The 24298-nt window shown below is 41.2% G+C and overlaps 1 protein-coding gene across 8 annotated transcripts in view; it reads right to left on the reverse strand.

Annotated features, from left to right (window-relative positions):
* Positions 1-930: 930 nt before the first annotated feature.
* Positions 931-24298, reverse strand: part of LOC126460875 (putative FERM domain-containing protein FRMD8P1) — a 330902-nt gene continuing 307534 nt past the window's right edge. For all 8 annotated transcript variants that reach the window (XM_050095951.1, XM_050095952.1, XM_050095953.1 and 5 more), the window contains 3 exons: positions 3212-3313; positions 2884-2997; positions 931-1401 (listed from right to left, as the gene is read on the reverse strand). In XM_050095951.1, the coding sequence (XP_049951908.1) occupies positions 2954-2997; positions 3212-3313 (146 nt within the window). In that variant the 3' untranslated portion in view covers positions 931-1401; positions 2884-2953. The remainder of the gene's footprint in view (positions 1402-2883; positions 2998-3211; positions 3314-24298) is intronic.

Here is a 24298-nt window from a genome sequence, read left to right on the forward strand (position 1 = left end):
ATAGTGGCAAACTGAATTTTATTGTGGAGTGATGTATATTCATTTAGTTCATTTTTTTCCTTGGGCTATTGATTTTTGGATATGATATTTCTCTTCTGGTGTTGATTTCTGGTGCCAGCTATTGCTAGTTTCAAGTATTTTCAAATATGTTTCTATGATTGTTGTGTGATGATCCTAGGGCATTTGGTGGTGTGTAAATATTGAGTGGTAACTATTACTTTTTACTATTCTTGTAAATTCCTGTACAAGTGGCCCATGTACACAGATTGACAGCAATTGCATGTTAATTGGTAGATACCAGATTGGCTATATTTATCAGTGTTAATGGTTCGCATTTCAAGTTTGTTCTGTATTGTGCCGTTAGTTCTTTATGCTATGCTGAGTCCTTGATGTGTGTGTTTCATGACTACATGTTGTTACTTTATCTATTGTCTTCATATTATAGCCATTCTATACTCTTCTTTGCTTTACTGTGTTTACTTCTTCCATCTAATCACTTTTATTCACAGGTGTTCTGTTCATTCTGTGTAGTAAGTATCTGAAGCTGGCTTTTTCTTTGGGGTAAGTAGATTGGTTGTGGATAACTATGCTAGTGTGTAGGGGTTTCCTGTAAATTCTGAGCTCATGTTTAATGCAGCCGATGCACTTAATAGACTTTGGTGGTCTTCACTATCTAACAAGAACAATTTTTCAGCATATGTTTAGTGCCTGCCCATGTGGCAGACTGCAATCCTCCATCCCCCCCTCCTCCGGGGGACCTTTCTCACAATACATTTGCCCTACTTATCTGCCCACCCCCTCCCCTATACCCTCTCATACGAACAATTTCTGCTTTTTATGTGGCATATGTTAGTTAAAATGTGTGTGTATGTGTATATGTATCAAATCACTGAAGATGCACGAAATAACTAAAGACAAAACAGTCACAGCTGAACATAAAATGCAAACTTTCTTCATAAAAGCTCAGCCTCAAACATACACACTACATGAGATCTTAAGGATTTTATCACACTCGTCTCATCATCGTACAGAATAGAGAGCAGGTTCCTACACAAATGATCACAGTGAAAATGAGGAGTACACCGATTCCTATGCCACAAATGCTACAGACTAAGAAGATGATGTCCTATGTGGAAGAAGGGTCGGAATGACTTCATCCTGCCAGAGTGACTGACAGGAGGTACAGCATGGCAGGGTGATCATCTCATTTATTGTCCCTCACTGCCAGCCACAGTCACTCCTGCGTGGCTCTCTGTCTCAGCTCAGCAGTGAGAAGCTGGACCCCCAGGATTGTCTTGTCATCTTCCCTGCAGCCTCCTCAGTTATTTGATCTTCTGCCTGGATTCCCGTGTGGCCCGGTATCCAGCAGAAGTAGCTGTAGCACATATGATCCCGTGTAATCTGAGAAAAATAAGATACAATATATAAAGATAAATACTTTCAAGATCGTACAATAAACTGAGTTAACAAGTGGCTAAATCACATGCGATATTCATTTTCTGTCAGTATTAACAATGACTGGTGAGTCTACCGTCTGGTGCTAAAATATTCTAGATATGCGTGTTGTAACTCAATGATTTTTCTCTTTGTGGAGACAATCAGAGCCCCACTGTACAGGCTGTGTAAATGAACACACACAACGATAACCAATCTCTTCACAAATTTTTAGACTAGGACAACCTACAACTGCAATTACAGGAATTCCCTTTTAGCAGATCACAAACTTTCTAACATTCTTGAGAGAGAAAACAAGTTACTTTTCAAATCATTTTTATTTTTCCTAATTTTTCATTTTTCCTTATTTTTATTTTTCCTAATGAAATCCTAATTTTACGCAAACAAAACGCCACTACCCTATGTGCCTTCAAAATATTAACACATGTTATGCCTCTTATTAGGAGTTCAGCACTGTGATGCACTGTATCGCAATGGTAGAGTGATGTACAGCCCTATATTAATGTAACTGATTAATACTTAAGCCATATAATAACTTAGTGGTTAAAAAATTGGAAGCTGTTTGGACAATTTGTCTGCTGTTTTGCATGTGATGTATATACAGATGGACTCCACAAGTCTTCATGGCAAGAACTGCAGCATTACTGTGCATTGCAGTACCTGTGTGGGCTTTCCGTTTTCTCCTCGAGTTATCATCATGGGTTTCGAGTAGTACGGTATACCACCTAGTAGAAGCACGCACTTTCACGATGCGGATCACGAACAGACAAAGTCACTGGAAATGTCTAAAATGCCATTCTTCTTGTAATGCCAGGGATCAGCACACATACTTATGTGATGTTCCTTGTGTTGATAAAGTACGGAACTGGATGAAGATATTGAATTTGGAAGATAATATATAATATTTGTTACAGAAGAAAAGATTTTTATTCATTAATATAAAGCTGAATATTTCTGAAGTTTTCTCGATTCCAGCATAGCAACACTGTATCAGGCATGAAGTCCAAAGAGAATTCTGCTACAGTTGCAGCCATTCAGAGCAAAGAGAAGACAACAAACTCGAATCTCAACACACTTATATTTAAAGGCAAACGTTGCAGCAGAAACAGATACCAGACACTATAATTACAAAAATTAAGTTTTCCATTTTCCTAAATAAATCCTCAGTTGCTATATGAATTTAACTTTCAAATTAATTGACAATAAAGTGGACAGTATGACCATAATATAAATTTGTTACTCATCTACGTGAAAATGAATGTCCCCCCCCCCCCTACCATCACACATTATGCAGTATGAAAATATTGTTGTGAATAAAACTGCAGATGGAACAGAATGAAATGTAATTAACAAATGACTTTTAAAAATTTACTTCTCATAACACAATCAAAATACAGTTAATGATTTGATTTCATGCAAGATACTTACTTTACACAGGGCGATTATTCAGCTACACCACATATTTGAGAAGAAAAGGGTGCCTGTAAATACTGGGAGTCTAATAACTGAATGACCAAGAGCCCATCTGACCAATACAGCGTCCTGAAAAATGTGAAATAAAAAAAATTAATTGAATACAAGCTTTGATTGAAATGAAGTCCATACATCTTCTGTACTTCAGTTTTTAAGCAATATAGTAACATCTACTGACTAAGATTTGAAGTTTCAGTTGTGAGACTGAACAATCCAAAGAACTAAACTGGTAAGTTTTTAAAATAATATTTTCAATAAGTTTTCATGCTAAATTAATAATTACCATCTTCGTCAAATGTTGCAAGAGTTAGCTTGCTCAATTTGTTGCTCAAACACGACTGAGGAAGTTCTCGCCGATTCACTGTAGTTAATGGAACCTGTGTATCTGTTAAAAATTGAAACAGTAAAAGCAATACTGCTGTATTTACATCAGTAATATCAAAATACACAATTTTACAATGATTAAATATTTTTTATGGAATGTAAAAGTGATAGAGGAGAAGAAGATTATTCAGAGCAGACATTACTCAGCAGGTATGTACATTTGAGAGTACAAGAAGTGACAGTACCTGAAATTCAAATTGCCTGTCGCATTATGCACGAGTCAGTATCATTACACACTGTACAACACTGCTGATAAAAGTAATGGTCGCCGATAACAGTGTGTGTAACTAACAGAATTATGCCTTATTAACAGAATGAACCATCTAAAAATGCACACAAAAAATTTGCTCAATGTTGTTCCTAGTATTTCCTACAAGGAAAAGGCACTTAAAGTCATAAAATGGAATCAAGAGTAGAACAGTGAGAAGTGCCTGAATATCACTCATGGTGACATCATAATTCAGAGACATAGACAACAGACCAATAAGAGACTGCTCAACAAGAGGATACGGATTGAAGCCCACCTCCGGGAATGTTTGTTTTTTGTTTTGTTGTGCTACTTTGTCTTGTTAATTTCACGTTTCACCCTGATTAAACAAAGGATTCACACCCCTGAATTCTCCAGTATAGCTGTATCATCGATTCATCCACTGTTGCACACTGTGCTCAGGAACACCGTGACAGCTTGGCTGACTCACAAAGACTGGTGACAGTTACGTGGTCTTTGTGCCCCAGCCTCCATTGCCATAAAATATCCTTCCTCCACAAGATCAGTAATCAATGACATAGTCACAAATAGCCTGTTTGCAATCAAGCAGGGCTCATCAACAAAGTGGCTGGAGTCAAAAGGAAGTGGTTCAGGTATTCGACAGACACCTTTTCGGTCAATGCAGCTCAATCTTGTCACTTCATGTGGTGATAACGCTTTTGAGAAACAGTTGTTATGTTTCAGTACTTTATCTGTTTCGAATGGTCAGTTGGCTCAGCAATTAGAGTGATTACGTAATAATTGGGACATCACAGGTTCAAATTCTTACACTTACTTTTTTCATTTTTTGTGTGGATAAAGTTGTTCATACAACTGAAGATTAACTTTACTTTAATAATAATTACAGACTTATATAATAATATAGGTAAGAACAATACAATATGTACTTATAGACAATCACAATGCACACTGTTTTGCATTATCATTCAGGCAGTCTCCTGCCATTATCCAGTAACCCATAAACACTTTTCATGAATATAATCACTGATTTTTCTATGGTTATTAGGTAGAATAAATGTGCATCAGCCAAAGTGCATTTTATTCAGTAAGCATGGTGCAGAAGATCTGAGGGCCTCGAGTGGTTTTATGACCTCTTTTCTTTTTCTTTTAACTAAGGTCTAGTGACCTGAAATCTCTTACTTTTGAGTGTTCTGCAATTGGTCTGTTAAAGTGCCTTCTGTTGCCATAATTCAATAATATAATTGTAAGAAAACATCAGCATCCATGCTGCTGCTCTTTGTAGACTAAATAATCAGCTTTTGACAGTCTTTGTCCTTCTGCCAAATTGCGACACAATTAATTTATTATTATTGTTATTATTATTTCTGGTGGAAATGCTGAAGGAGGTGACCCTGCTTTCTGTGACCAAATGAGGGCTAAGCACACCTAAATCCAAGAGACTCAGTGGCTAGCGACCAGCGTCTGTTCACCTAGTGATGCAGCTCACTGCTTACTCTACTGCTGACCATTACACTTTAGCCAGCGACTCACAAGGGAACATTCCCAAGTGTCAATAAATGATCTTGATGAAACTTGTAGGGTGTGTAGAGGGGCAAAATAGAGCAACACATACTTTTCCATTTGTGCCCAATTTCACTTTCAAGGGATAAACCTCATCCCAAAAGGTAATTTGGCATTTTAGGTTCAGAGGGGTATCTTAAAAATAATGATACATAAAAAATTTTTTCATATAAAAGTTGATGTGTAATTAACGTACTTGAAAACTATATAATCAACTTCTGCAATAATTTGAAATTTTGCAAAATGCCCTTCCACCATGAACTAATTTTGAAACATGAGAATTTGTGTTATAACATCCATTAGAGAAGCTTTTGAGCCACATACATCCCTGAGTAATAAAGCTTTCTTCTGAAATACCCTTTCGGAAAATAAGCCTTACGCAATATGCTGTTGGAATATTTTCAACACAGCTAAATAAAATATCTTAACATTAATTACTATTATAATTACTTATATTTCTTTTATGTTTTAAATTGTTGTTTTATATTTATGTCTATCTTCTTTTTTGTTTATCATTTCACACACATGTAACTTGTTAATTTAAAATAGCGAATAACTCACTATTATGGTAGAAAATTATTACAATAATGATAATCTATAAGGAAATGGTCAAAACATAAATTGTTTACACCACACACATAAACTGAACAACATTTCTTCACCTAATATACATGACAAAGTATCCAATATGAAACAAAATTCTGCAGGATTTCAAATTGTCACAGGTGATCCTCTAAATAGCCTGATTTCTATTAGGCATACTTCAGTATATCGGTAAGCCTTGGTGGAGAGAATTGATCATGTACTAGTGACAGCAGTTTCGCTGCATTGTTTCCCAAGTGGAGAGTGAAATCATAATCATTCGACAGAACTAGATTTGAAAATCTTCTCACAAAGTTCTTCCAACATATAAGTTCCATAGCTGCACCTGACTTTCCATAGTTGTAAAAGAAAGTAATGATGAGTTTGCACCGAGAATTCAAAAATTTCTTTTTGAAGCCCCAAATGTGCTTCTAACAGCATCAAAATCTGGTAAACAAACATCTGACCAGGTCGAACATCATCTGAAAGATTTTTTTTCTTTTCCAGTGAGAGGGAAATAGCTGTATTATTGTTAGATTCTTGCAGTGATCAGTGTGAAAGAATTGTTTGGAGCATTGTACGTACCTGAGGGCAAATAACTTGTTTATCTGGTGATTTCAAAGGGCTTGAAAGCACAGGTACAGCCATGGGACACATACTGCTTTTAAATGATGTCAATCTTCACTTGAAAAACAATACAATCAAGCTGCAGTCAATAGTGTGTCTGGGTGTGTAAGAGTGTGCGTGCGTGTGCGTGTGTGTGTGTGTGTGTGTGTGTGTGTGTGTGTGTGTGTGTGTGTGTGTGTTTTGTCAATTTTTGACAAAGGCTTTGTTGGCCAAAAGCTTCTTGTGTGACACTCTTTTTGTTGCGCCTATCTGTGACTCAACATCTCTGCTATATGGTGAGTAGCATATGATGATAAGGTCCCACAATCCAAGGAGCATAGGGGATGATGCGGGAGACTCGCACCGCCGTACTAGGCAAGGTCCTAGCGGAGGTGGTTTGCCATTGCCTTCCTCCAACTGTAATGACAATGAATGATGATGATAAATATGACACAACAACACCCAGTCATCTTGAGGCACGGAAAATCCTTGACCTCACCGGAAATCAAACCCGGGACCCCATGCGTGGGAAGCGAGACCGATACCGCAAGACCACAAGTAGCATAATATTGATGCAAATCAGGATATTTAGAGTATCACTCGTGACAATTTGAAATCCTGTTGAATTTTGTTTTATATTGGCTTCTCCATCATATATAATACGTGAAGAAATTTTGTTCAGTTTATCAGCACGGTGCAATGGAGCAATGGAATACAACAGAATCAGTAACCATTAAGTGTGGTTACTGTCAGACTTGGATGTACTGCGATGAATACAAAATGAAACACATTAATCAATGTGCACGCACTTCTTAACAGAGACATTAGTGAGTATTCAGAAGAAGTAGATGACTACTGGACTTTGTTGGAACGTACACTAGGCAAAAGTCACATAAAAATTTGGGAAGGCTTCAACGTTAAGCTTGGACATGAACAATACAAACAAAATACCACAGGCAACATTCCAGTGCACCTTATCACCAGTAAGAATGATGTGAGACTAGCAGACTTCTGCATAAATTATCATCTGACGATCACATCCACTCATTTCATAAGCCATTACAGAATAGATGTATATGGAAGGGTGTTATGTTATGTTATGTTATGTTATATTATGTTAACCGAGGACCTAGAAATGACAGCTGTCCCCGCCGCAGCCGCAGTGGTCCGCAACCCCACGACGACTGCCGCAGTCCACTTCATCCCTCCACCGCCCACACCGAACCCAGGGTTATTGTGCGGTTCGGCCCCTGGTGGACCCCCCTCCCGCTCCCCCCCCCCCCCCCCCCCCCCCTGCAGGGAACGTCTCACACCAGAGAAGTGTAACCCCTATGTTTGCGTGGTAGAGTAATGATGGTGTACGCGTACATGGAGAACTTGTTTGCACAGCAATCGCCGACATAGTGTAGCTGAGGCGGAATAAGGGGAACCAGCCCGCATTTGCTGAGGCAGATGGAAAACCACCCAAAAACCATCCACAGACTGGCCGGCTCACCGGACCTCGACACAAATTCGCCAGGCGGATTCGTGCCGGGGTCCGGAAGCCGTGCGTTAGACCGCACAGCCAACCGGGCGAGCTGGAAGGGTCTTAATGATCTTCTAGGTGAATTCCAGATTGACTGTGTAATCATCTCTGCTATGCATTACAGACACATTCATAATGTGTCAGTCAAATGAGGACTTGACCTACATATCATCCTCATTTAAAAGAATCCACTGAAATTCAAACACGTATCAAGATCCAAGAGAACCAATGTACATTTTGACACATGCCTGGGTTAGCAGAAAAACAGGCAAACAGCTGGTGGGGCCTCCACAGAAATCTCATAAAGACGGCACAGTAGACCTTACCCAGCACACACATGAAGAAACATGGTGGATGTCAGAATGCAGTGTATCAACACATTGACCCCCTGAATGATATCATAAAGAAACAAAGCATGACGTTCTACAGCCATGTACGAGAGAGCATTGGAAATGCACAATAATTTGTTTCTCCCCTGGTATTGCAGCTGGACTGTCGAAATTTCTTGAGGATATAGTTTGAAGTCTGTGATAAAGAGGGTATTTTGCTTTTATGTGCAGCTCTAGTGAGAGAAGCCTGAACTACAAAACAAACATGGTGTAAGTGTAGGTTGATATTTGTGGCCCAAAAAGCATAAACGAAGCAAATTCATGGGTACATGCATGATATGTAGGGGGATGACAGTTGGACCATAGCCATGTCTTCAGCTTGTCCACATCCTTCCACGAGGGCTGTGTAAACCTTATTCATGTGCCATGCTCCGGGCGGGCAGTAACAGTTGCAACCCCACAGAATGTCAAAGCCACTGAGGCAGCAATTTTAGATGACCAGCGACTGCAACTGAAAACCTTATCACAGCAGTTCAGCATTTCCCATGGAGTGGTGTATGATATTGTCCAATGACAAGTTGAAATTTCATAAAGTTAGTCGCTGCTGGATGCCTAAGAATCTGATAGAAAACTACGAGGCCAGCAAATGATGACAAGCTTAGATCACTTAACACATTTTGCCATGGAAGAAAATGACTTTCTGAAAGGATTCGACACTGGTGTCGAATCATGGGTGTACCACTACAGGTCCAAAACCAAGCGGGTCTCTATGGAGTGGAAAGATGCTGGTTCCCAAGTATGAAAAAAATTCAAAATGACTCAGTCTGCTACGGACGTGCTTGTGACAGTGTTCTGGGATATGCATGGTGTGTTATTGGTGGACTTTGCTGAACACGGGACCACTGTGAATGCTGCAGCCCGCATTAAAACTTTGGTTAAGTTGTGTCATGCCCTTCACGAGAAACACCACAATATTAATGCTGACAGGTCAGACTTCTTCATGACAATGCTCACCCCCATGTTGTTGCCCCTGTTAGTGAGAAAATTGCCAAATTTGAGTGTGAGGTGCTCCAGCATCCACCATACAATTCAGATCTTGCACCAGCATAAATTTCATCTGTTGGTCCCACGAATAAATTCCTGGGCGTCCAACGCTTTGCAACAGATGTGGAAGTGAAATCAGTAGTCAGCAGATGGCTATACTCCACAAAATGGACTTCTACAAGCAGAATATATTGAAATTGGTACCACAAGGGAAGAAATGTGTTGAGAATGTTGAGGACTGTGTGGAAAAGTGCATGGTGTCCCAAAAAGAATGACTCGATTTTAACTTGTAATAATATTGAGACTAGATGTAACTGGCATGGTCTAGGGTTTCAGAAAAAATCTGTTAGATGTTGCTACGAGCACTGATTTGGAGCTTGCAGCCAGTCTCGCGCAATATGGCATCCGCGCAACAGAACGCGTATTGTGTTATTGAATTTAGTCGTACTCAATCAGTGATCGCAGTTCAGAGAGCATTTCATATTCGATTTCGTGCTAAACCACCATCACCAAAGAACATTCGACAGTAGTATAAACAGTTTGAAGAAACAGGGTGCCTCTGTAAAGGCAAAAGTTCTGGCTGGCCATGCATTACTGATCAAACAGTGAAACAAATCCGATGAGCATTTGAGTGGAGTCCCCATAAGTCTACGTGTCGTGCTAGCTGAGAGCTTGCATTACTGTGCATGACAGTGTGGCGTGTGTTACGGCGTCGTTTAGCCCTCAAACCATACCAATTACAACTGGTACAAGCCCTTCGAGATACTGACAAAGTGAAGCAAGTGGACTTTAGCAATGCTGTTCTAGAGGACATGAAAGATCACATTTTTATGTCACGGTTGATATTCAGTGATGAGGCAGCTTTCCATATTAGTGGTAAGGTTCACCATCATAATATGTGTATAGTGGGGCTCGAAAATCCTCGTGAAACAATTGAACATGAATGTGATTCTCCAAAGGTGAATGTTTTTTGTGCTGTTTCGCAAAGCAAGGTTTATGGATCCTACTTTTTTGAGGGAGAAAAGGACAATCATATCTTGCAATGCTACGGAACTGGTTATTCCCACAACTTGACTCTGACAATTTCATCTATCAGCAAGATGGAGCACCACCACACTGGCACAACAACATGCACAGTTTCCTCAATGCCAACGTTGGATGGGGCATACAGGACTGCGAGACCAGGCTTTACACTCTTGGCCTCCTAGGTCCCGTGACTTAACACCATGTGATTTCTTTCTATGGGGATATGTTAAACAATGTGTTTATGTTCCTCCCTTACCTCGTGACATTGATGAACCAAAAATCAGAATATCAGCTGCTGTAGTTTCAGTGACAGAAGACACCTTACGCTCAGTTTGGGATGAATTCGACTATCGGCTAGATGTCGTCCTTGCAGCCAATGGAGGATATATTGAACATTTATGATGGATTTTTATAAACTTCAGTCTTTTCTGAGTAATTTAGTATGCTATTTGTTGGTGTTAAGCCCTTCTTCCAAATAAATAATTCTATTTAAAATCAGGTCGTTCTTTTTGGGACACCCTGTAGATAAAAGATGATAGTACATTCGTGATTTTTTTTGTTTTGTTACCTATTAACTTTTTGGTAATAAAATTATTGTTTATTACTTTCTGATCTTCCCTCATAAAACATGTGCACTCGAGCAGACTGACAAAGAGGATACTGACGTACTATGAGAACCTCCATCAAAACCATGTATATACCAGACAAGTAGGCAAAATCAGAGAAGACCTAAACCAAGTCTGGCAGTACAAAGGACACTATACAAGACAGGACCACTTACAGAAGTAATATTGAGAAACCAATGATAGACAGAGGGAACATACAAGCAACAGAAAACAAGAGGAATTCTCTGAAGAACAGAGATAGCAGATAAGCCAATTACAAGCAAAAGTGAAGTCTGGTCCCAAGATAGCTGAATCATATTACGAAGAAAATTATCAAAATTTTTGCAGAAGTCTGAGCCATCTCAAATTTGTGACTAACAGCAACTGTTGCTGCTAGTTTTATCAAACTTGCCACCACAAGTGACTCTCACTGATTTGGATCCTATAAACTGTCACAACTACAATGGAAAATTAAGTGCACATTATCAGAATAGAGGAGTCTTCCATATAGCATGTGTCTCTTATGACAAAGAAGAAAAAGAATAAAGAATCCTGTTGCAACTTAACATGGAATTGAGTCTGCCCATTTACATAAAAATTTTGCTGGTTCACCATTCAGTGACAGTGAAGATAAGCAAATACTTTTCTTTTAGGAGTGTTGTGGTGTATCTTCAGTTAATAACAGCATATTTTATTTGCAGAAAAGTTTTATTTCTTGCTGTAATAGGTCTAGAGTACAGAAAGGACAATTTTGCATAATATGTCAAGTAATAATTTCTCTTCAACATGTTTTAGAGGAATCCAGCTGAATGGTATCGGCATTACATACATGTTAGTGATGTACTGGGCTTTGATATGGGCCATGATTTTCTGCTGCCACTTTTTGTGATGTCAAGTACACATTAGAATTTTAGTATTAATTTTCATTTTTGTGATACCTTATATCTACATATATTTAAATGTATGTATATATGTATCTATGTTTCACATCTCCTCCCAAGCCTTTGGATGCATTTCAATCAAACTTGATGTACATAACACAGACTCTATGAAAAGAAGCTATGTGGGGGTGAAAACCTAAAATGGAGTGACATAAGACATTGATAGAGAAATGGGGTGAGGAGAATATGGACAGATAGAGGGGTAAGGAGTAGAAGATATAGGTGAATTATGGAGATGGGTAGTGTGCAGGTATAAGATGGAGTGGATGTGCAGTGAGAAAAGTAGGAGGAGAAAATTAGATTAGGATAGAGATCTAAATTTTTTCTGATTATTTTTATGAAACAATTTCAGCATAATTTGGTATACACATGACACTTTTCGTATAAAAAAAGTGTGAGAGTAAGATACCCCTGGTACCCATTGGGATGGGTATGAGATGAGGGTGATATGTAAAAATGTATTAATGCAAACTGTTAGTATTCCTTTCCCATAGTTTACTGAATCAGAATGCTTTAAAAGTACAAAGTGCAATTTGTGTTATTTGTACCATTTGATGTGTCAACCAGGTCGTGAGAATGATCACTATGATGGGCCAACATTTTCGCTGATGAGTTTCTGGAGCAAATATCATGGTACATGGCTGAGTACCACAGATAAATTTAACACATTCTCTGGATATGAACGCTGTAGAACAGCAGAGATTCAGATGTGTGAGAGTGTGTGTGTACACGCGCGTGCAATATACGTGACGTATTGCATACACAGACAAAGCTACGAGTAAAAGGACAGTATCAAAATAAAACTGGGATAGTTTGACCAACACTTAACTTCAAAAGGCAAAATTCCTAGTGTGTGTGTGTGTGTGTGTGTGTGTGTGTGTGTGTGTGTGTGTGTGCGGAGGGGGGGGGGAGGGGGGGGCTGTATGTGTGGGTGGGTGCACACAGGGTCATCACTCTTGTCTCTTTGCCTCTGCTCACTTCAGCTTTGACAGCAAGTGACACGTGGAAAAGTACTAGCCATATTGTTGTTTCGTCTATCCTACTCTCTTATCAACTGCTTATCATCCATGTTTCACTTCTGTATGACACTGCTCCAGACAAATACCTTCAGTAATGATTTCCTAATTTTCACAAATACTTAACTTCCTGTTGTGAGTCTACATTTTATATTCTCCCCATTCAACCGTCATGAATTATTGGCTCTGAGCACTATGGGACTTAACATCTATGGTCATCAGTCCCCTAGAACTTAGAACTACTTAAACCTAACTAACCTAAGGACATCACACAACACCCAGTCATCACGAGGCAGAGAAAATCCCTGACCCCGCCGGGAATCGAACCCGGGAACCGGGGCGCGGGAAACGAGAACGCTACCGCTCGACCACGCGCATGAATTATTCTTCTGCTCATATAATAAAATCATCTCCTATTTTTAAAGTCTCATTTCTAATTTAGTCCTCTAAATATAGCCCAATTTAATTTGACTACACTCCTTTGCCTTTGCTTTACTTGTTGATGTTCATCTTATAATTTGTTTTCAACAGGTGACCATACCATCTAGCAGAACAGTTCACCATAAGAGGGACCCTCCACAAAATACACTATAAAGATACTTCTAAAAGAACAGAGACTACGGTGTAACAGGTGCAAAATAAAGCATAGGGCTGTACACTGAGGTGACAGAAGTCATGCATCAGGCCTCCTTTTACCAGGACAGTGCAGCAACTCCAGATGGTATGGACTAAACGAGTTCTTGGAAGTCCCCTGCAGAAACACTGAGCCACACTGCAATTATTGTGAAAGTGTTGCCAGTGCAGGGTTTTGTGCTCAAACTGACCTCTCAATTACGTTTCATAAATGTTCGACGGGGTTCGTGTCGGGTGATCTGGGTGGCCAAATTGTTAACTCTAACTGTCTACAATGTTCTTCAAACCAATTGCGAACAATTTTATTCAGTGACATGGCAACCTGTCATCCATAAAAATTCCATCATTGTTTAGGAACATGAAGTCCACGAATGACTGTAAATGGTCTCCAAATAGCCAAACACAACCATTTCCAGTTGTGCCAGGTTCAGCTGCACCAGAGGACGCAGTCCATTCTGTGTAAACACAGCCGACACCATTACGGAGCCACCACCAGCTTGCCTTGTTGACAACCTGAGTCTACAGTTTTGTGGGGTCAGCACCACACTCGAACTCTACCGTCAGCTCTTAATGACTGAAATTGTGACTCATCTGACGGCGCTGCGGTTTTCCAGTTGCCTAGGTCAACTTAGCACCTCTTTTAACAGTAAAATACCAAAGCTGCCTCGGACAAAAAACTGTACCCAGTGATTAGAAGATACAGGTCACACAATCTACAAGAAGGGTAGCAGAAATGATCCACAGAACTACCACCTGACATCTTTGACAGCCATTTGATGTAGAACCTTAGCTGCCACCCATTCCATACCAAGAAGTCCCTTCTGTACAGCCTAGCCACCCCAGGTCATCGCTTCTGCAGTGACGAGCAGTCCCTCTCTAAATATACCGAGGGTCTCACTGAAGCCTTCACTGACCCTAATTATCCTCCCATCCTTGTACAAAAACAAATCTCCCGTGCCTTATCTTTCCAGTCTCCCACCACCTCCCAAAGTCCCACAGTCCGGCCACAAAGGAGCATTCCCCTCATAACTCAGTACCATCCAGGACTGGAGCAACTGAATTACATTGTCCACCAGGGTTTCAATTATTTCTCGTCGTGCCCCGAAATGAGAAATGTTCTGCCCACTATCCTTCCCACCCCTCCTACCGCGGTATTCCACCGTCCACCGAACCTACACAATATACTCGTCCATCCCTACACGACCCCTGCTCCCAACCCATTACCTCATGGCTCATACCCCTGTAGTAGACCTAGATGAAAGACCTGTCCCATACATCCTCCTACCAGCACCTACTCCAGTCCAGTCACTAACATCACCCATCCCATCAAAGGCAGGGCTACCTGTGAAACTAGTCATGTGATTTACAAGCTAAGCTGCAACCTCTGTACTGCATTCTATTTAGGCATGACAACCAACAAGCTGTCTGTCCGCATCAATGGCCACCAACAAACTGTGGCCAAAAAACAAGTGGACCACCCTGTTACTGAACACGCTGCCAAACATGATATCCCTCATCTCAATGACTGCTTCACAGTCTGTGCCATATGGATCCTTCCCACTAACACCAGCTTTTCTGTATTGCGCAGGTGGGAACTTTCCCTGCAACACAACCTACATTCCTGTAACCCTCTTGGCCTCAACCTTTGTTACTCACTGTCCTCACCCATCCAGCCTCTTCCGTGCTCCCATTCCAGCACTACACAGCCACCGTTTCACCGCCACACCCAGTCTTTTAATTTCTTTTTATTTCTTTTATTTCTCTCCTTTCTACTACTTACCCCCTCCCCACCTTCTCTCCTGCCCTCCGTCTCAACTGCAACACTTCACTGTCTGCCACTCCCACCATACTATCCCTCCCCCTCCCTGCCACAGCCTCCTCCTTACCCCCACCCAGTCGCCACTCCCATCATGCACTGGTGCTGCTGTTCGCAGTGTGGTTTCAGTCTTCTGAGACTGCAGACATGTGTGCAAGTTGTGTTTACGTGAGTGCGTGCGTACGTGTGTGTGTGTGTGTGTGTGTGTGTGTGTGTGTGTGTGTGTGTGTGTGTGTGTGTGTGTGTGCGTGTCTACTGCTGACAAAGGCCTTAATGGCTGAAAGCTTTAATTGTGTGAATCTTTTTGTTGTGCCTATTGCGACTCAGCATCTCTGCTATATGGTGAGTAGCAACTTTCCTTCTCTGGTATTGTTACGTTCCATCCTGGATTTTCCATTGTTTGATCTTAGCATATATTCTGAATTCAAATGTAACAAAATATCTCAAACAGAATGGCCTCCTCCACAAATACAAGCACACATTCTGAGAACATCGATCGTGTGAAACTCGACTTGCAACTTCTGACACGACTTTCTGACAGCCATGGAGCAAGGCAGCCAGATAGCTGCAGTATTTCTTTATGTCCAAAAGACACGTACCGGCACCACACATACGCTTATATCAAAAGTAGGATCACATGGGGCATCGAGCAAAATTTGTGACTGGATGGTATTTCTTGATGGGAAAGACACAGTGTGTTATCTCGGATGGAGACTTATTAACAGGTGTAAAAGTAATTTAAGGTGTGGTCCAGGGCAGTGGCAGACTAAGGTGGGGTGGAGGGGGCGATCCACCCCAAGCCTCTAGTCCGGGGGCCCTCTGAGTCTCCATCTTTAATCAATTCACAAACAAGGCTAAAATACATTCAGTAAATGAGAGGAGTTCTAGACAACATATGTATGCAAAATACAAATATCGGTACTAACTTACTTTTTTTTTTTTTTTTTGAGTCATCAGTCTTATGACTGGTTTGATGAACCTGCCATGAATTCCTCTCCTGTGCCAACCTTTTCATCTCAGAGTAACAAGTGCAACCTATGTCCTCAATTGTTTGCTGTATGTATTGCAATCTTTGTTTTCCTCTAAAGTTTTCGACCTCTACAACTCCCTCTAGTTCCATGGAAATTATGCCCTGATGTCTTAAAACATGTCCTGTCATCCTGTCCCTTCTTCTTGTCAATGTTTTCTATATATTCCTTTCCTCATCAATTCTGCAGCGAACCTATTCACTTCTTACTTTACCAGACCACCTAATTTTCAACAATCATCTGAAGCACACCTCAAGTGCTTAGGTTGTCTTCTGTTCTGGCTTTTGTATAGTCCAAATTTAATTGGTATACAATGCTGTGCTCCTAACATATATTCTCAGAAATTTCTTCCTCGAATTAAGGCCTATGTTTGATACTCCTTTTGGCCTGCAATGTCCTTTTAACCAGTGCAACACTGCCTTTTATGACCTCTTTGCTCCATCCATGGGTTAGTTTGCAGCCTAGGTAACAGAATTCCTTAAGTTCATCTACTCCATGATCCCCAATTCTGGTGTTAAGTTTCTTGCTGTTCTCATTTGTGCCACTTCTCATTACTTTCATGTTTTTTGGATTAACTCTCAATCCATATTCTGAACTCATTAGGCTGTTCATTCCATTCAACAGTTCCTGAAATTCTTCACTGAAGACAGCAATATCATCAGCAAATCTTATCATAGATATCGTTTCACCCTGAATTTTAATCCACTCTTGCATCTTTCTTTTATTTCTGTCATTGCTTCTTCAATGTAAAGATTGAACACTAGTGTCAAAAGACTACATCCCTCTCATACATCCTTTTTCATCCAAGCACTTCATTCTTGGTCTTCTAGTCTTGTTATTTACTCTTGGTTCTTGCACATATTACATATTACTCTTGCACATATTACATATTACCTATATTTCCCTGTAGCTTACCTCTCTTTTTCTCAGAACGTCGAACATCTTGAACCATTTTACATTGTATTTCCTTCCCATCCCGTAAGGTAACTCTCCCCTGACCTGCAGTTCTGGGTGACTTTCCCAAAATCTACCCCTTTTTATAAACCCCTCCAGTCCTTTTCCTTCACCTCTCTTCCTTCCCCTTCAACCCTTCTGCCAGAAGAAGGAGCCACTGGCTCTGAAAGCTTGCATAAGTATAACATTCTCTTATATTTGTGTTCTCCTGCCACTGCTTGGAGAGTAGATTTTTTTATCTATCCAGCTACATTATATTTTACATTCTTCAACACTTTTTCCAGGTTGACACATCATATGAACGTGTTTTCATTTTTCTTCAGTCTTGCTCCCATTATCAACCACAACATCAGAACTACCTCTCTCGTGCCTTTACATTTTCTAAAGACAAAATGATCATCATCTATCTGGGCCTCAATTTTCTTTCCCATTCTCCCATATATCACTCTTGTCAGCAACTTTGATGCATGAACCATTAAGCCAACTGTGCAGTAATTCTTGCATTTGTCGGCCCTTACTATCTCCAGAACTGTGTGAATGGTGTTCTTCCGGAAGTCTGACGGTATATCGCCAGTCTCATACTTCATACACACCAACATAAATAATAGTTTTGTTGCCACTTCTCCCAGTGAGTTTAGAAATTCTGATGGAATGTTATCTATCCCTCTTGCTTTATTTATAACAATGACAACAATAAATTTTTGACAAAATAATTTAATTGGATAGGTAAAAAATCTACTCACCAACTGGTGGCAAAACACACACATAAAAGAAGGTTATAATTATGCCAGCTTTCAGTGGCTCCTTCTTCAGGCAGTAGGGTGGAAGGGGAAGGAAGAGGGCTGAAGGAAAAGGACTGGAGAGGTCTAGGAAAAGGGGTAGATTTTGGCAAAGTCACCAAGAACTGCGGGTCAGGGAAGACTTACAAGATGAGAAGAAAAGACTGATTGTTGGGGACTGCGTCATATGGGATTTGACAACCTGGCAAGGTAACATGCAAGACAGAGAGGAGGAGGAGGAGATTAATGTTTAATGTCCCGTCGACAACGAGGTCATTAGAGACGGAGCGCAAGCTCAGGTGAGGGAAGGGTGGGGAAGGAAATCGGCCGTGCCTTTTCAAAGGAACCATCCCGGCATTTTGCCTGAAGCGATTTAGGGAAATCACGGAAAACCTAAATTAGGATGGCCGGAGACGGGATTGAACCGTCGTCATCCCAAATGCGAGTCCAGTGTGCAAGACAGAGATTCCTGCTTAAATATCGTGCATGTGTTAATAAGAGTGAAAATCTAAATGCATTGTACATAACAGAGGTGGGAGTAGCCGGTAAAAAAAAAAAAAAAAAAAAAAAAAAAAAAAAAAAAAAAAACCGGTATGACAATGAAAGATGTATAAAACTAAACGGAGAGAAGAAAAGGGTAGTTACTGTGAACAAGTGCTGAGATGGAAGAAATTGACATGAATATAAGGCCAGGTGGGTGATGAGAACTAAGGACATGTTTTAGCATAAGTTCCCACCTGTGGAGCTCTGAGAAACTGGTATATGAGGGAAGAATCCAGATGGTACATGTGGTGAAACAGGCACCAAGGTCACAACTGTCATGTTGTAGAGCATACTCTGCAACAGAATATTGCATGTTGCCAGTATACACCGTCGCCTATGCCCATTTGTCCTAACTGGCAATTTGGTGGTAGTCATGCCAATATAAAGGGTCGAACAGTATTTATGTAACAGCTGGTATATGAAGTGTCATTTCACAGGTGGCACTCCCTTTGATAGTATGTTTTGCTACTTGCAGGGTTGGTGTAAGTGGTGGTAGGAGGGTGTGGAGGACAAGTCTGGCAACGGGGCGGTCATGGGGTAGGAACCATAGGGTAGAGAGATGGGTGCAGAAGGAGCATAGGGTCTGACAAGAATACTGTATTGCAGAGATTGGGAGGGCGACAAAAAGCAATTCTATGTGTGGTGGGCAAAATCTGAGACAGAAAGGATCTCATTTCACGGCATGGTTTTATGAAGTCGTGGCCTTGTTGAAGTAGCTGATTAATACATTCCAGACCAGGATAATACTGAGTGACCAGTGTGTGATCCACATTTGTCTTCTGGAGGGGTCAGCAGTACCACGATTGGATGTGATGGCCTGGAAAATCTGCTTTTGAACTAGGCTGGTGGGGTAATTACGTCAGTGAAGGCTGAGGTGAGAATGGCAGTGTATTGCTGTAAGGAGTCTGCAAACGAACAAATAAGTTTGCCTCGAATGCCAAGGCCATAGGGGAGAGAACATTTGACATGGAAAGGATGGTAACTATCAAAATGTAAGTGCTGTTGTTTGTTAGTAGGTTTTATGTGGACAGAATTGTGTAACTGGCCTTTGGTGAGGACAAGATTAAAATCAAGGACAGTGGCACAAGATTCGGAATAGGAGCATGCAAAATTTAATTGAGAGAAGATATTCAGAGATTCCAGGCATTTTAATAGGTCAGACTCCCCATGAGTCGATATGGTAAAGATGTCATAAATGTATCTAAACCAAACCAGCGGCTGAAGACATATGGATCCCAGGAAAGCACCCTCCAAACAACCAATGAAAAGGTTAGCATAGGAAGGAGCTCTCATGGTTTACATGGCTGTATCTCTGCCCTGTTTGTATTTCTGCCCCTCGAAGGTGAAGTAGTTCTACATCTACATCATCTACATCTACATCCATACTCCGCAAGCCACCTGCCGGTGTGTGGCGGAGGGTACCTTGAGTACCTCTATCGGTTCTCCCTTCTATTCCAGTCTCGTATTGTTCGTGGAAAGAAGGATTGTCGGTATGCCTCTGTGTGGGCTCTAATCTCTCTGATTTTATCCTCATCGTCTCTTCGCGAGATATACGTAGGAGGGAGCAATATACTGCTTCACTCTTCGGTGAAGGTATGTTCTCGAAACTTTGACAAAAGCCCGTACCGAGCTACTGAGCGTCTCTCCTGCAGAGTCTTCCACTGGAGTTTATCTATCATCTCCGTAATGCTTTCGTGATTACTAAATGATCCTGTAACGAAGCGCGCTGCTCTCCGTTGGATCTTCTCTATATCTTCTATCAACCCTATCTGGTACGGATCCCACACTGCTGAGCAGTATTCAAGCAGTGGGCGAACAAGCGTACTGTAACCTACTTCCTTTGTTTTCGGATTGCATTTCCTTAGGATTCTTCCAATGAATCTCAGTCTGGCATCTGCTTTACCGACGATCAACATTATATGATCATTCCATTTTAAATCACTCCTAATGCGTACTCCCAGATAATTTATGGTATTAACTGCTTCCAGTTGCTGACCTGCTATTTTATAGCTAAATGATAAAGGATCTATCTTTCTGTGTATTCGCAGTACATTACACTTGTCTACATTGAGATTCAATTGCCATTCCCTGCAGCATGCGTCAATTCGCTGCAGATCCTCCTGCATTTCAGTACAATTTTCCATTGTTACAACCTCTCGATACACCACAGCATCATCTGCAAAAAGCCTCAGTGAACTTCCGATGTCATCCACAAGGTCATTTATGTATATTGTGAATAGCAACGGTCCTATGACACTCCCCTGCGGCACACCTGAAATCACTCTTACTTCGGAAGACTTCTCTCCATTGAGAATGACATGCTGCGTCCTGTTATCTAGGAACTCCTCAATCCAATCACACAATTGGTCTGATAGTCCATATGCTCTTACTTTGTTCATTAAACGACTGTGGGGAACTGTATCGAACGCCTTGCGGAAGTCAAGAAACACGGCATCTACCTGTGAACCAGTGTCTATGGCCCTCTGAGTCTCGTGGATGAATAGTGCGAGCTGGGTTTCACATGACCATCTTTTTCGAAACCCATGCTGATTCCTACAGAGTAGATTTCTAGTCTCCAGAAAAGTCATTATACTCGAACACAATACGTGTTCCAAAATTCTACAACTGATCGACGTTAGAGATATAGGTCTATAGTTCTGCACATCTGCTCGACATCCCTTCTTGAAAACGGGGATGACCTGTGCCCTTTTCCAATCCTTTGGAACGCTACGCTCTTCTAGAGACCTACGGTACACCGCTGCAAGAAGGGGGGCAAGTTCCTTCGCGTACTCTGTGTAAAATTGAACTGGTATCCCATCAGGTCCAAAGGCCTTTCCTCTTTTCAGCGAATTTAATTGTTTCTCTATCCCTCTGTCGTCTATTTCGATATCTACCATTCTGTCATCTGTGTGACAATCTAGAGAAGGAACTACAGTGCAATCTTCCTCTGTGAAACAACTTTGGAAAAAGACATTTAGTATTTCGGCCTTTAGTCTGTCATCCTCTGTTTCAGTACCATTTTGGTCACAGAGTGTCTGGACATTTTGTTTTGATCCATCTACTGCTTTGACATAAGACCAAAATTTCTCAGGATTTTCTGCCAAGTCAGTACATAGAACTTTACTTTCGAATTCATTGAACGCCTATCGCATAGCCCTCCTCACACTACATTTCGCTTTTTTTTGTTTGTCTGCAAGGCTTTGGCTATGTTTATGTTTGCTGTGGAGTTCCCTTTCCTTCCGCAGCAGTTTTCTAACTCGGTTGTTGTACCACGGTGGCTCTTTTCCATCTCTTACGATCTTGCTTGGCACATACTCATCTAACGCATTATGTACGACGGTTTTGAACTTTGTCCACTGATCCTCAACACTATCTGTACTTGAGACAAAACTTTTGTGTTGAGCCAACAGGTACTCTGAAATCTGCTTTTTGTCACTTTTTCTAAACAGAAAAATCTTCCTACCCTTTTTAATATTCCTATTTACGGCTGAAATCATCGATGCCGTAACCGCTTTATGATCGCTTATTCCCTGTTCTGTGTTAACTTTTTCAAATAGTTCAGGTCTGTTTGTCACCAGAAGGTCTAATATGTTATCGCCACAAGTCGGTTCTCTGTTTAACTGCTCAAGGTAGTTTTCAGATAAAGCACTTTAAAAAATTTCACTGGATTCTTTGTCCCTGCCACCCGTTATGAACGTCTGAGTCTCCCAGTCTATATCCGGCAAATTAAAATCTCCACCCAGAACTATAACATGGTGGGGAAATCTACTCGAAATATTTTCCAAATTATCCTTCAGGTGCTCAGCCACAACAGCTGCTGAGCCAGGGGGCCTATAGAGACATCCAATTACCATGTCTGAGCCTGCTTTAACCGTGACCTTCACCCAAATCATTTCACATTTCGGATCTCCGTCAATTTCCTTCGATACTATTGCACTTCTTATCGCTATAAACACGCCTCCCCCTTCACTGTCCAGCCTGTCTCTGCGGTATACATTCCAATCTGAGTTTAGGATTTCATTACTATTTACGTCTGGTTTCAGCCAACTTTCTGTCCCTAGTACTATATGAGCGTTGTGACCGTTTATTAATGAGAGCAGTTCTGGGACCTTTCTGTAGACGCTCCTGCAGTTTACTATTAGCACATTAATATTGTTATTCCCTGTTGCATTTTGCCTACTCCTACCTTGCTGTGTCTCAGGAGGCGTCTTGTCGGGCCTAGGGAGGGGATTCTCTAACCTAAAAAACCCCCATGTAGTTGTTGGTAAGTATAAAGTTGATTAAGGTGAGTAGGAAGGATGTCATAGGTTTGGAATCAGGACAGTGCTGACTGAGGAAATGTTCAGCAGCAGACAGGCCATGTATGTGGGGGATGTTGGTATAGAGGGAGGTGGCATTAATGGTGACAAGTAAGGTGTGTGGTGGAAGTGGGACGGGCAGGGATTTCAGGTGATCTACAAAATGGTTGGTATCTTTAGTGTAGGAGGGAAGTCTTTGTACTATTGGCTGCAGGTGCTGATCAATCAAGGCAAATATATGTTTGTTGGGTACTTTGAAGCCAGCAACTACACGACGGCCAGAATGATTGGATTTGTGGATCTTAGGAAGAAGGTAAAAGGTGGGGGTGCGTGGTTTGTGTGGGGGTGAGAACTTCTATGCATTGAAGTGTCAATCTTTGTTGGAGCCTGAGATTTTAAGGAGAGACTGAAAGTCAGTTTGAAACACAGGGATGGGGTCTTGATGGCAGATGCCGTATGTAAATGTGACAGGCAGCTGTCATAGACCTTCACTAAGGTACTCCTTTCGGTCAAGTACCACAGTGGTAGGTCCTTTGTCTACAGGGAGGATAATGATGGAGTCATCAGCTTTTAGGGAACGTAGAGCCTGGAGTTCTGCAGAGAATAGGTTAGGGTCATGTTGTAAGGACTTGGGGAAGGGTTGTGAAGCAATGTTGGATGTAAGATTTCTTGGAAGCCTTGTAAGGGATGATTTTGAGGTAGTGTTGGGGGATCAAATTTGGATCATGGTCAGAACTGTTGACGGCAGGGTTAAATGTCAGGTTCACTGTTGGAAAGTTTTGGGACTGGGTCACAATGTGATATTTTCAGCTGACATTATGTGTGAAGGAAAGTAGGTCTTACATCAAAGCATCATGATTAAATGCAGGTTTAGGGCTGAAAGCCAGACCCTTAGACAATACAGATAATTCAGGATGGGAGAGCACTTTAGGTGAAAGGTTGAGGACACTCTGTTGTGATTGATACTTGTGATTATGGGTTATTCTTGATCTGGCAGGCAAGGCAGAGGGGGGGGGGGGGGGGGGGGAGGTTGTGGTATATTAAGAAGGTTGGCCAAGCTTGGTTTGCAAGAGAGGAGTGGTGGTTGACAGTGTGGCTGTCTGGGGAGCTGCAGAAGGACAGGAAGGGAAATATCACTGCTCAGGTAGTTAAGGAGAAGGTGGGAAAGCTTTTTGAGGTGAAGTCTGGCAAATAGTTGTAGTTTGAAGTTGGCTTGGCAGATGATTTCATCCAAGGAAACATGAGGTGCAGATAATTGCAGGATTTTGTAGAAAGAGGGAAGTCTGGTGGAGTGGAAATTGGCTGATGAGGCATATACCTCACACATTAGATGGGTAAGGGCAAGAGACTGATGTATTTGAAACTTGATCCACCACCACTGTCTCAAAATCATCCCTTACAAACCTTCCAAGAAATCCTACATCCAGCATTGCTTCACGACCCTTCCTCAAGTCCTTACAGCATGATCCTAA

The sequence above is a fragment of the Schistocerca serialis genome, chromosome 1 (assembly GCF_023864345.2).
Source record: "Schistocerca serialis cubense isolate TAMUIC-IGC-003099 chromosome 1, iqSchSeri2.2, whole genome shotgun sequence".
Taxonomy (NCBI): Eukaryota; Metazoa; Arthropoda; class Insecta; order Orthoptera; family Acrididae; genus Schistocerca; species Schistocerca serialis.